General features: G+C 46.2%; 1 protein-coding gene across 1 annotated transcript in view; it reads left to right on the forward strand.

Moving 5' to 3' along the window:
• Positions 1-13,627, forward strand: part of LOC307198491 (uncharacterized protein) — a gene marked incomplete at its 3' end in the record, with an annotated part of 332,027 nt that overhangs the window by 224,022 nt on the left and 94,378 nt on the right. Inside the window, exon 2 of the mRNA XM_079945461.1 lies at positions 425-463. Within this exon, the coding sequence (XP_079801587.1) occupies positions 425-463 (39 nt within the window). The remainder of the gene's footprint in view (positions 1-424; positions 464-13,627) is intronic.

The following is a 13,627-nucleotide window of genomic DNA, read 5'->3' on the forward strand; positions in this document are numbered from 1 at the left end:
TGTTTCTACACTGAAAATACCTACTCCAGATATGTCTGGCTCTTTCTTGTCATTCAACTCTCAACCCTCCCCAACAAAAAGTAGCACCTGTCATTCTCCATCCCACAACCCATTTTGTTATCATCATTGGACTTATCACTATCTGACATTATCTTCATTTATGGTTATTTATTATCTTATTTGCCACGTCCTTCCTCCTCTCTCCCACCCAGTGGCAGGGACTTGTCGTCTGTTTATTGCTAGAAACACAGAGCCTACAATAGCACCTCGCTTGTGTTAGGCACCCCATCAACATTTTCGGAATAAATGAATCAAATATTTCTTTCCAAGGAGCATAGTTATTTTGTCTAAGAGAAAAACAAAGGAAAAACAATTGTTTCAATGCGAAACTCAACATTTCTTGTCTTTGTATTTTTTTATGCAGGATCTACTGTCCCTGCCATACAGCCTGGTCGAGGGTGAGGTAAGTACTCATTTTGTCCTGATTTAGGATTTTTGTTAAGTCTGATGGAAATGAAGGAGGTAAAAAAGTCTCATTCTCCCTATTACTGTGCAAACCCAGCCCAGCCATGCAGTGGGCATGCTAAGGAGAAGGGTGGGAATTGCCAGCGCTCATAGCCTATAGTTTTCTTAACCTCCCCTCCCAGTTGGAGGGGCTCCTGGACATAACTGGCACAAACCTGTTACCAGGCATGGCCGTCCAATCCCATGCCCAAGGCAGACATCTGTAATCAACCATAGCACAATTCAACCCTTACAGAGAACAGTTATTACTGATTGACCAGGGAAAGCTGGTGAGATGAAACTTATTCACACTTTTGATGTATGAGCTCTAGATGGGTGGTTAGGTGGCTTCTCATTAGGAATGATGAGAGTGGTTGTGAGGATGGGAATCAAGCCCTTCCCTCTATTTCATCATTCATCTGAAGGCAAATAAAGGAAGCCCACATCTTCCGGCATCATGCCACATTTTTATTAGCATTGGAGCCACCAGAGTTTGGCCATGTAAGAATATAATTGAACCAAATGGATCTATACCTTGGGGCAAAACATTTTTTTTTTATTGATTCCAACTCTACATTATTATTGTTGCTTAATGAGGAACTAATGTAATTTCTAATGAAGCCGTATGGCCCTCAGATAGACAAAGTAAGGTTTTATTTCCCTTGTGATGCTGTATGCTCTCTTCAATTAAAACCGGGAAGGAAAATTAATACAAATGTAAGAATTTTTTTTTTCCTAAGATTAGTGTCAAGATGGCAGCTTTTTATTAAACATGTAAATTTCCTGTGTGATGGGATTGGAGAGACATGTGGCTGGCCCTTGAGTGGACTGGAGATGTTTAAGTGGTGAAGGAGGCTTCACGGAGAGTCTGAATCTGTGGTCTCTGTCATTTGAGGGGTGATTAGAGTGGGCTCTGTGCTCCACGGCCCCCTCCCCTCCTCCCAGCGTTCTGTCCCCTGGAGCCGCACTCCCCAGGCTCCTGCTGTTGGCTGCCAGTTATTGGTAGAAGAATTTGAGGAACTGTGGGGTTTTTTGGGAAGTAATTTATTGATGTGAAATTCATATAACATAATAGTAGCCGTTTTAAAGTGAACAATTTAGTGGCATTTGGTATATTCACAGTGTTGTGCACCCACTGCATCTAAACATGTTCATCACCCCAAAAGGTAACCCCATTAGCACTCACTTCCCACTCCCCCTCCTCCCAGCCCTAAGCAACCACTAATGTGCTTTCTCTCTCTCTGGATTTGCCTGTTCTGGACACTTCATATAAATGGAACCAACAATGTGTGGCCACTTGTGACTGGTTTCTTTCACTGAGCATAATGTTTATGAGATTCATCTACGTGGTAGCTGTGTCAGTACTTCACTCCTTTTTTAAAAAAATTATTATTTATTTTATTTATTTTTGGCTGCATTGGGTCTTAGTTGTGGCATGCAAGATCTTTCGTTGCGGCATGTGGCTTCTCTCTAGTTGTGGCTTGCAGCCTCCAGGGCATGTGGGCCCTGTAGTTTGCGGCACATGGGCTCTCTAGTTGAGGCTCGTGAGCTCAGTAGCTGTGGCAGGCGGGCTTAGTTGCCCTGCGGCATGTGGGATCTTCGTTCCCTGACCAGCGATCGAACCCACGTCGCCTGCATTGTAAGGCGGATTCTTTACCACTGGACCACCAAGGAAGTCCCTTCACTCCTTTTATGGATGAATAATATTCCATTGTATGGATGGACCCCATTTGTCTATCCATTTGTCTGTTGGTGGATATTTGGCTTGTTTCTACCTTTTGTCTATGGTGAATAGTGCTGATTTGAATATGTGTGTACAAGTATTTGTTTGAACATCTGTTTTCACTTCTTTTGGGTGTATACCTAGCAGTGGATTTGCAGGGTCATATAGTAATTCTGTGTTTAACTTTTTGAAAAACTGCAAAACTTTCCCATCTATAACAAGAGGAAAAGGAGTCTCGGCAAGGTTTCTGGTGTCTGCTGGGATTTGAAGCCTGGCAGGCTGGCTCCAGGGCCTGTGTTTCCAACCACCATGCTTTCCTGCATTTGGGCGTGTCAGCCCCATTTAGCACGTCCTATTCTGTGCACTGCCCTGGGGAAAGCAGCAGTGCAGGGAAAGTGGAGGGCAGGTAGGCTCCTCTCACCTTGAGGGACCAAATGTATCATTCCTGGCCAGTCTCCCTCATTCCATGTGGCGTCTTGACCTTTAAACTCTGAAGAGTCTGTGCAGTTGCTGGACCAGTTGATTGAGTAGTCACTTGATTTGCTGATAGGTTGTTTGAACTGGTTACTCAATCTCTTTCTCTTTTTCTCAGGGCTGACGAAGTCAACTTGACAAAGTAATAACAATTCATTGGGTATCAGCTGTAAGCTGTGTGACAATACTTGAATTAGTCTCAATCTCCACAGCACATAGGCAGACTAGGTCTCATCATCCCTCTTTTCCTACCAGGGTTTGTGGGTAGAAGCCCAGAGAGGTGAAGTAACTTGCCCATAGTCACACAGCTTGTAAGCAGCAGAGCTGAAATTTGAACCCGGGTCTATGCATCTCTGCAGCCTGGATTCTCCCTGCTGTGTCTGCAGGCTTCTCCAGACTCCCTCAGCCATCAACATTTTCCACACTAGTGTGGTGATTTTTTAAAAAACCCATTACAGTTTGGGCTTTCCTGGACCTACACAGTCCCTAGAACATCTTGAGATGCTGGGAACTTCTCAGTCGGTTGTGAGAAAATGAGAATTCCTTTTGGGGGAATGACATTCCACTCTTCTCTCCTCCTAGTAAAACCACTAGGAGGCATATTGCAAAACGTGATCTGGCATCTACGGTCAAGGTGATTGTTTTTTTAACTGACTTTGTATCCTGCGTTCTCAATACTTTGGCAGTAACTGGGATGAGGTCTGAATTTGTTGTGTGGAGTTGTTCATCTTTCTACCCCCAGTAGGATGCTGCACAAAACGGCACAGGGAGGCTCTAGGTTCCTAGCATTGCTGGCAGCCCAGGAAGCTGGAGATGGGATGTTTCTCAGGTGAGAGGGAGAAGAGGGTGATACAGGTGACATGGGCAGGTAGGTCCTGTCCCCAGGGAGTCCCTGGCTCCCCAGGCACCAAGCAGTTAAATGCTCTGCCTGGAAAGTAACTTCCCCTAGGCTTCCTCTCCTGAGCATGATAAAGCACAAAGGGGAGCTGGGGCATATTTACACCTGCTCCTTGCACAGGTTTCAATGGCAGTAATTCTCTGACCTTTTAAAATGGATAAATCTCCTTGGCAGTGGCATATTTCTCAAGCTTAGCTCAGAGTGGGGGCCGAGGAACTGGGAGACATGGCCAGGCCAAGGAGAAGATTGATTAGCCCCAAGGGGGTCTGTTCTGGAAACCTGCCACGCCCATGGCTGCACTCACGGTTTGGGTAGAAAAAAGTGTGTTTTTGGCCGGAGTGTGAGTCCTTGCATCACCTCCCAGATGGATGAAAGCAGGCAGGCTGTTTTTCAGATCGCAGTGGATTTATTTCTTTGATCACCTGCCTTCGTCTGCCTCCTCTGTGCGTTCTGGTGGATGCTCTGCTCTCGTGTCTCTGTTGTTCTCCGTCACAGGGAACACTGGGCGAGAATCCTATTATCACGGGTTCTTTAACTCCCTTGCAGCATCACCAGGGAGCATAATAACCTCTGTGGTTGGCAGTTCCCTTCCTTCTATCCTCTTTTCCTTCCTCCTCCCTCCAGAGCTTCTGACCAAGAGGTGTGGGAGAACCCGGAGAGAAGGGTCTGGCGTTTCTCAGATCTACTGTGTGCTAGGTGGACTCCCACAAGAAAGGTCATTAGTAAACCCATTTGCAGGTGGGGAGCCTCACACCCAGAGAGGCAAATAACTGTTCCAGGTCACCTAGCTCCCTGGAGGAGGACAAGGATTACAATTTGGGTCCGACTGACTATGGTATTTGTTCTTTCTGATGCTGCCTTGAGGACAGGAAGAGGTGGTGTGGACGTTCCAGCAAGTCTCTTTCCCAACGTCCAGGCTCCTCACTTACTTCTCAGGGTGGTGCCTATGCTCCCATCTCACCTCCTTCCATCCGCTGTTTGTAAATTCACGACACCCTCCCTGTTTGAGAGGCTGGGACTGGCTTCCCAGCGATCATTTCCTAACAGAAGGAATGCTCTTTCCAGCTCAGCAAGTGTCGGTTCATAATTACCAGTGTAATTAGAGCAGGATTTACCATCTGAGCCTCTGTGGATGCTGCAAGGCTGCCGGCCTAGGTAGCTCTGGCTTAGAAGGGTGTCTGGTTCCCCAGGGAACCCAAGGTATCTTCTGGGCCCGGCAGAACCATATGGAACTATCCGCTCAAAGTACCCAGGCAGATCCAGAGGCTTCCCGTGGTTCTAAGAATAATGCCCAGACACCCTGACATGAGCTGGCTCCCAGGCACCTTTCTGACCTTGGAGGCTCTCAGATCCAATGCCGTCTTCTTTCAGGAGCCTCTGATGACTGGCCAAAGAATCAGCGTCTCTCCTGCCCCACACAGGTTCTTTTCTATTGCTCTGTTTTATCTTCTTCATGGCATTTAGCACTATCCGGAATCATATTCTTTTCCTGTGCTCATGTTTATTTACTCGACTCTCTCTTACTAAAATATAAGCTCTTCAAGAACCACATCTTGCTCACTTGTCTTCACATGTCTTGTTGAATGAAAACCTGAGACCTTTGCTGACACATTATTACTCCTGTTACACTGTCACACCCCATTGTTTATGATCATGCCTCTGTTTTTAATAACTTTGTCCACTTACCTCTTTTCTTTGTGCTTGGAGGAGGTCTGTAAAATTCCTAATAGCAAGCACCTTATTTTTTTATTTCATTGGATCCCCAGCACCTTGTATAGTACCTGGTAGGGAGTAGATTCTCAATGCACTTTGGATGGGTGGGTCAGTGGATGGATGGGTGGGCAGTTGGGTGGATGGATGGGTGGTTGGTTAAATGGGTAGTAGGGTGGGTGGTTGGGTGGGTAGGTGGATGGATGGATGGGTGGGTGGATGGTTGGGTGGGTGGGTGGGTGGGTGAATGGATCGATAAATAGGCAAGTCTGGCTAAATTTTCCTGAAATACCCTTTGGACATTTGTAAAGTTGTGCTCTCTATCTGACAAACCTTATTAATTTTATGATAAGGGCCTTGGGTCCTTTTTTAATCTGAGATGGGTTGGTTAGGGTCTCCCAGAGCTACTATATTTCTGTTCGTTTCTCTTGGTACTGGCCACAGTTTGTGTTTTATATATTTTGAGTCCCTGTTCTTTGACTCACAAGGGGGATTTACTGACTAGTACTGGTTATGAAGCTTTTATTAATATACAATGACTATCTTGACCTTGGGTAATGCTTTCTGCCTTGGGTTTTTCTAAAATCAGTGTTCCTTTCCATCTGTCTTTGGTTCCCATGGGCCAGAGCACATGCTTTCATTGTTACTCTTTTAAAATTTCCTCTTGGAAATGCAGGTATCTCTTGGAAGTAGCCTATAGATGGATCTTGTTTATTCACCCTGTCTGTAGCCTTTTAATTGAGGAGTTCAGCATCAGTATATTTGCCAATATATATGTCTGATCACCTGTCATTTAAAAAGTTATTCCTTAAAAGAACTTTTCTTGCTGTTTCATTTATTTTCTCTCTTCTTGGTGTTGCAGATTCTGTTTGATTTGCTTTTATCTTACCTGCTGATTTGGAAGGTAGGCATTCTACATGTGGTTTGCCTTTCACTTCTTTGAAAAGGATGCTGTAACCCTTGTTTCTCTAATAGTCAGTCAGGAATGAAATGGCATCTTTGAACTCCATCCAGGCAAGATGAGGACATTTAGCTCACCTGCACTTTGCATTTCTCTGCACCCTCTTCTGTGTTCCCAGGAATTGTCACTATAATTGAGACTTCAGAGCCAGCTTAACGCCCATAAGTTGTAATTTTGACATTGTCGTAGTAATAGATAATGCTGGTGGAGGGGTTAATACGTAAGAGGCACTGTGCTAAGCACCAGATATAGAATTTCTCACCTAATCTTCTCAACAACCCAGTGAGGAGCTGTCCTTTGCCTCCACTTTTAGACAGTGAAAGTGAGTCTTTGGTGTTTCGTAACTCGCCAGAGGTCACACATTTGAGTGGGTGGCAGAGCCATTAGTACTGGCTCTGGCTCTGGCTCTGGCTCTTAACCATGCCTGTCTTGCTCACTGTCAGGGATGACTGCTGCCGGCTGTATGTGGCTTTGGCAATGTATTTATACCCAGCAGCTCCTTGGGGCTCTTACCTGCTCTGTTTCCACCCACAGTGCCCCTTCTCGAACTAGACTTACGATATCGACCCCCAACTTCCAGACCAGCAACACCCACATTTTCATGTGTTGAGGAAGCCCCTCGGGGATCTGGTTAAGATGTAGAACCTGATTCAGTAAGTCTGGAGTGAGGCCTGAGATCCTGCATTTCTTATAAGCTCCAAGGCGATGCTGCTGCTGCGAGTCCAAGCACCTGCCTGTGACAGCGAGCTTCTGGGTTAATCCAGAATCTCGAATCTCAATTCTGCCTGCTTAATTGGCTTTGTTTTTATTGGTGCTCTAGCTCATTACTCTTTAATGCAGTGGTTAAGCAAATGGCCCCTGAAGACAACTGCCTTGACTCAAATCCCAGCCCAGCTGCTGACTCACTGGGATAACAGTGCCCACATCACTGGGTTGTTGTGGGGTTTAAGCAAAGCAAGATAAATGAAGTGTTTGGAACGGTGTCTGGCACATGGTGAGGGCAAGGTACACGCTTGGTATTATTACTTGCTCCGTCGAAGGCCTTCAGTCTATCACAATACAAACCTTTCGCTACCTCCCTCCTCTCTTCCTCCTCCCCACTCCCACAGCTCCTTTCCCAGACTATGGGATTTGTGCAGACCCTGTCCATAACCTCCAGATTCTTCCTGTTTTCTCTACATGAATCATTTCAAGATGGCTGGAGGCTCACCTCTTCCATGCAGCCCTCCTGGTTAATCTTTCTCAGTCCAGTCCTCCCAGGTAGTCTTATGAAAATGTCTTCCTCTCCATCTAGCCGCAAGAATTCATATTGAACTCTTTGTAACGGATGTTTTCGTGGATATGGATTTGGAAAATATACTTTGACAAGCTAATTTAGAGTGGGGGGCAAGACCCCTGGGGGTGATCTGAGTAAGAACAGAGCACTACTATTCTTCCTGAGTGAGCTGTATAAGCTTAGCTTCAGAAGGGAATTGGTTAGGATAATAGAGGCTTAGAGACCGCTGGGCGGGAAGAGCAATGGAAGAAGAAGTGAAAAGAGAACAAAGCAACTGCCGTTCGGAGGAAAACTATGGGGAAAGATCAGAGATTTTTGAAGGGAATTGTCAGGAAGCTCTGCACTGTTAATGTGCAGCATTTTCCCCTTCCCACCACCTCATGAATGTTCAGCAACATGTCCATTTCCGGTTAGTGTTCTGTGGCATTGGCTTTGGGGGATAGTGATGAAGTGCTAGGTATGGTCTCAAGCAGACATGGCAGGGGTCAAGTTGACAAGTTGGCCACCATCTACATTGGTAGCTCATCTACACTGAGGTGGGACTCAGGTGTTAGTACCTTTGAAACCTTCCAATGTACAGCCATGGTTGGGGACCACTAACTTCAAGCAATGTACCCCACATTCGTTGTGTAGGGCATTCATAGTGTTAAGTGCCCAGAGAAGTTTTCTAAAAAGGTGGTAGTCATGTTACTGTGGTTGTCTAAGTTTGGGGAAAAAAGCTAATTTGGTTTCTTCACTGCAGGGCTTGTTAGCACCTTTACTATGCTTATAATATGCTGTGACCATACAACCTTTTTGGGGAATATCTTTTAGCATGTGGGTATTTGATGCCTGCTTATCTGTGGTCCCCAGAGCCCATTTAAGGAGAACTGAAAAATTCCCCTGGATGCCTTTACTGTGGTGGATTTGATGATGATGATGGTGCTGGTGAAGGAGGTAGTGATTTTGATAATGACCGTCTCTCCACCAAGTAAAGACCCAAAGAATGAAGAGGGAAATGCTCAACCCCCCTCCTGGAGACAGGCTGCCTTCCCTACCAGGTGGCCTGGACGGTCACTTCCAATTTGGGAACTGGTCTTACTTTGCATAAGTGGTTGAATTAATTGCACTGGCTGTTTCTCTTAATCTACAAGATGCTCAGTAGGGATGGGACACCTAAAGGAGTTAGTTCTGATTTTCTCTAGATTGTTTTTGATCTCCAGTCACTGCCTTGTTGCTCTCTCTAATCACAAGCTCCATATCGAGGAGCCGGGGTACATATGGTACCTAACTCTCCCCTCTTATGATGGGCTTGTACTTCAGGATGGATTCCTTATGGCTACTTCTCTTGTGGGTGCTTCACAGCTTTCTGATTGCAGAAAGGTCTCCCTAGAGATGCAGAGTTGCAAAACAATGTGTCTTGTCCCTGAAGGGAATTTCTGGCATAGGCCCTATTGTTCTTCCCCAGCCATTAGTATGAAGCTTTCCGTCAACTCAGGCAGAAGGGATGTGATGGAAAGATCAGCTCACCCAACCCAAATGTAGGTCCTCTTGCTTCTCACTGCACATCCTGGTGGCCAGCCTGGCTTCCCCACTTTTAGGCGACCACTTCTTTTTGCTTCAGCAGCTCAGTAGGGAGGGAGTAAGGAATTCACAACCCACAGAACTGCAGCTCTGCATCCCTGTCTCCCTTGGAGGCGCAGGTGACGGAAGAGGCAGCCAAACATTCCCGATTCCACAGCCAAATGTTACTTCCTCCCTGGAGGCTCAGCTTGGTGAGCAAATTCCAGAGCCTTGGTGTTTTTCATCCCAATTTAGGCTAGACTAGCAAAGGGGGTTTGATTTCTAAAAGTGGGACAGTCTTCACACTGTCCAATCTGAGTGGACCAACAGAAAGAGGGAAGGCTGTGAGCATTTACGGGGCTGCGTGCTGCTGGCAGTAGTGTTCCCAGTGTGCCTTCCAGTAATGGGTAATAAATGTTCAGTTATTTAACCTGGAATCAGAGCTGCAGCATTATCGATTACCTGGAACATCTCAAGCTCTAGACAGCGAAAGCCCCTTGCATGAAGAAGCATATCTGTAGAACATCACTGAGAATTAAAGTTAAACAGACATGCATAAAACATACACAAGGTAATTCTCATTGGCCTCACGAGTGCAGGATTAGAAGTGCTCGTGAACTCTGAGGTGCCAGCTCAAGACTCAGAGGTGCAAAAGGATGGATGGATGGATAGCATCAGTTTCTCTCTCCAGATCCACCCACTGCTCTTCTCTACCCTCTTTGTGACCTGGGAGCCTTCCCTGTATAGATCACAGTACCAGGCTCCCTTACCCACTGGCTTCTGGTTGGGTTTGGGCAATAGGGAGCCATGCAGGTTATGGGAGGAAGAGGAGAGGGCAGGGCATTTACAGACCCTGCTTCCTCCCATGGGCTGCTGCATTCCTAAACAAGACAGCAGGCAAGCTTCTCTGTATTCAGGCTCAGAGATGGTGGCAGAGCCTGAAATCCCACTGTTACTAGCCCCAGAACACTGCATTATCTCTTGTGGTTGCCCTAACCCCATCCCCACCTTTACAAATAGTCCCTTTATTAAATTCCTCTCAAATTATCCTAATTCGAGTGTACCATCTGTTCCCTCCTGGAACCCGGGCTCATACAATGGGCAAGATGTGGCTTATTCCACTACGTATAAATGGAGTCACAGTTTAAATGCCATCTTCTTCAGAGAGACCTCCCTGACCCCCATTCTTCTCTGTTACAGCATCTGTTTGATTTCCTTTATGGCACTTGTCACATCTTGGTGCTGTCATTAGATTGGCTTGTTGGCGTGTTTGTTGCTCATCTCCTTCCCTAACACAAGGACTTTAAGCACAGAGAAGTTAAGTGACTTGTCCAAGGCCACACAGCTAGGAGAGGGTAGAGATGCAATTTGAACTCAGGACTCTGATTCCAAAGGCCCCCCTTCCAGAGCCATGCCCAGAGGCCGAGCTGCAGGTCGGGTAGTTCCATTTCCTTAGAACCACTCCACCCCTGTTACCTTTACTCACGGACAGAGAAGGTTGGGTTTCCTGAAACAGTCTATGAGCCTGAAGTTGCCTCCTCTTGCCCTCTAGCCATTTTGCCCAGAAGCAGAGTCAGAGACTGGTCCTCAACGTCCTGGTCCCTTCCCTTCCTCTGTTTCCCTCTCCCTCTCCTCCAGCTCAGTCACCAGGAACTTGAACCTTGTCCACAAGCCCTTCTTTCTCCAGTCAAGAGGTGGTTTCCATGCACAGGTCTGTTGCATGTTGGGGCTGCTCAGATGCTCAGGTGACAGGGTCCTCCCCAGAGATGGGAGCTGTCTCAGATTCACAGAGTGACTTGTGATCTGGTTTCCTTTCAAGGGAGAAACACAAAAGAAATCCCCACTGTGCTCTGCAGAATTGCTAATGGTGTGTATTGAAGCATTTGACCACAGGTTGAAGCCCATGAGGGATTTTCTCCTAATCTCCCTCAGAGGTTCTAAGGAGGTGAGATAAAAACACATGCATACCTGTTTACACATCTAGAAACACCTCACCCATCTATACATCATACATAGATTTAAAAAAACAATACCTACAGCTTTGTTTCTCCAAAATACAAGTATACAGGAAGAAAACAAAAAATATTCTGTGATCCCATCACCTAGATAACTCCTGCTGACATTATAAATGCACTTGGTTAGACAATTCACGGCGGACAGAAAGGTACAAAATGCCTTATCCCCTGGCCCCCCAGCCCAGCCTGTCCTACTTCCCACTGGCTTTCTGAATTCCTTCTAGAAAGATCATCTAAGGCTATGCTAGTGTGTGTGTGAATGTGTATAGCAGCACTTTGGTATTCAACGCTGATACCAAAGTGGTCACACAGAATACACTCTTTTGTGACTTGATTTTTTTTTCTTGTATCTTGGAGCTCATTCTATATCAGCACAATCAGTTCTTTTTTTTTTAATATTTATTTATTTGTCTGCTCTGTGTCTTTAGTTGCTGCATGTGAACTCTTTAGTTGTGGCAAGCAGGCGGGATCTAGTTCCCCGACCAGGGATCGAACCCAGGTCCCCTGCACTGGGAGCGTGGAGTCTTACCAACTGGACCACCAGGGAAGTCCCCAGCGCAATCAGTTCTATTCCTTTCTTCTCGATGGCTGCATAAAATGTTATCTTATCTCTGTGCCATGATTTGTTTGATTGCGACAGTTAGGCTGTTTCCACGAATTTGCTCTTAGAAACGATATTTCAGTGAACATCAGTGTGCATACATCTAGCTGTATTTTGCAAGGAAATCCATGTACACTATATCCCTGGAGGTGGAATGGCCCGGGCAAAGGTCAGAGCATTTTAAATTCCCATAGATATTGCAGAAGTACCCTTTGTGATGGTTGTAGCCACATGCACAATCTTGTCATTGATTATCAGTGCCTGGCTTCCCACACAAGTATAGTAAGTCTAAAAATATCCAAAGACGCTCACTGTTGGCAGTGGAGGACTTAGTTTGTTATTCCTCTTTACACTTGCATTGGTCCACACAACCTCTGTGGTGGTACTTTCCATGTTGACTTGAATTTTCTTTTCTTGTTTGGCTCCTTCATTACACTAGTGTCATCTAAGGCTGGATCGGGGTCTTAAATTAAGCATCTTCCCCCAACTCAGTAGCGAGCTTATGGCTGACAACCATACATGCTGGCTTGAATCTCTCAACTGTTCCATATGACAAGTGCCATGGAAACACGTTCTCAGCTCTCAAGGATGAGATTATCACCTAGCTGTGTGTCTTTCTTCTTGATCGTGGCCAGTTGCTATGTCCTGGAAAAGGTAGATACTGTGTACTTCCTTAGGCTGAAATTTCTTGGTCAGCCTTTGTATTACTGTGCTTGGCTGCTGTAATGAATTAACCACAGACTGGGCAGCTGAAACAACAGAAATGCATTTTCTCACAGTTTTAGAGACTGGAAGTCCAAGATCAAAGTGTTGCAGGGTTGTTTTCTCCTGAGGCCCCTCCCCTAGGCTTGTAGGTTGCTGTCTTCTCCCTGTGTCCTCACACGGTCGTCCTCCTGTGTGTATGTCTTCGTCCTAATCTCCTCTTGTTAGGACACCAGTCATATTGATTAGCATCCATGCATATGACCTCATTTTACCTTAAGTACCTCTGTAAGACTGTATCTCCAAGTATAGTCACATTCTGAGGTACTGGAGGTTAGGACTTCAACATATGAATTTTGGAGGAGGCACAGTTCAGCCCATAAAACCCATTTTCTTAGGTAGTGATGACAGGGGTGCGAATCCCAGGTAGGATCCTACACTTGCAACTTTCACTATGGTGAGTCACACGAGAAGCCCATGGGACATCCCTTTTTGCCATCACAATGCTTTTTCCAGTCTCTTTCGGAGACCCAGTGCCTATAAGACTTCTGGCCTAGGTGGGCCGTGAAGTGTCTGGGGCTGGGCAACTTGGACCTTATTATTTCTCAGACTGTGAACACAGATGACTTTTCTGTGCCTGGTGGTCCTGCAGGCTGAAGGAGTCTTACAATCCATGCCGCACTTGCAAACAAGGAGTTTGCCTCCCAGGCCAAGGAGAAGATGGGCAGATGTGTATTTGGCTGCTTCTCCTGCCTCTTGGAGCCCAGCCAGGATTGGCGGGTGAGGTGCGACTTTTCATAGGTGAAGCCTGTGGAGGAAAGAGAGCCAGGGTGGCTCGTTGCAAAACTCAGCACGTGAGCCGGGAAAGAAGACAAAGCAGGCACTTGATTCAAATCTAATTTCCATGCTAACGCCGATGGATTGTAGGCAGTGCTGGAAGTGCTGCGTGTGTGCGTGGACTTTGAGACCACACCCAGGTTCCTAAGAAAGAATGTCTTGATCAATAAAGGATGCCTGCCAAGGGCACAGGGTGGAGTATGGGGCTACTTGTGCTATTCCTGCTTCTAAATGTGCCACTATTGTGCACAGAGCAGGCCATCTTGGCATGAAGTAACCTTCCAGAGACCTCTGGCAAACGGCTGTTTCTGGGAGCAAGAAGGAGTGATCTTTGGGCTGAGTGGGCTCCTGGACAAGGAATATTCTCAAGGTCCTGAAGGGCAA

This window comes from Stenella coeruleoalba, assembly GCF_951394435.1.
Source record: "Stenella coeruleoalba genome assembly, chromosome: 15".
In the NCBI taxonomy this organism is placed as follows: Eukaryota; Metazoa; Chordata; class Mammalia; order Artiodactyla; family Delphinidae; genus Stenella; species Stenella coeruleoalba.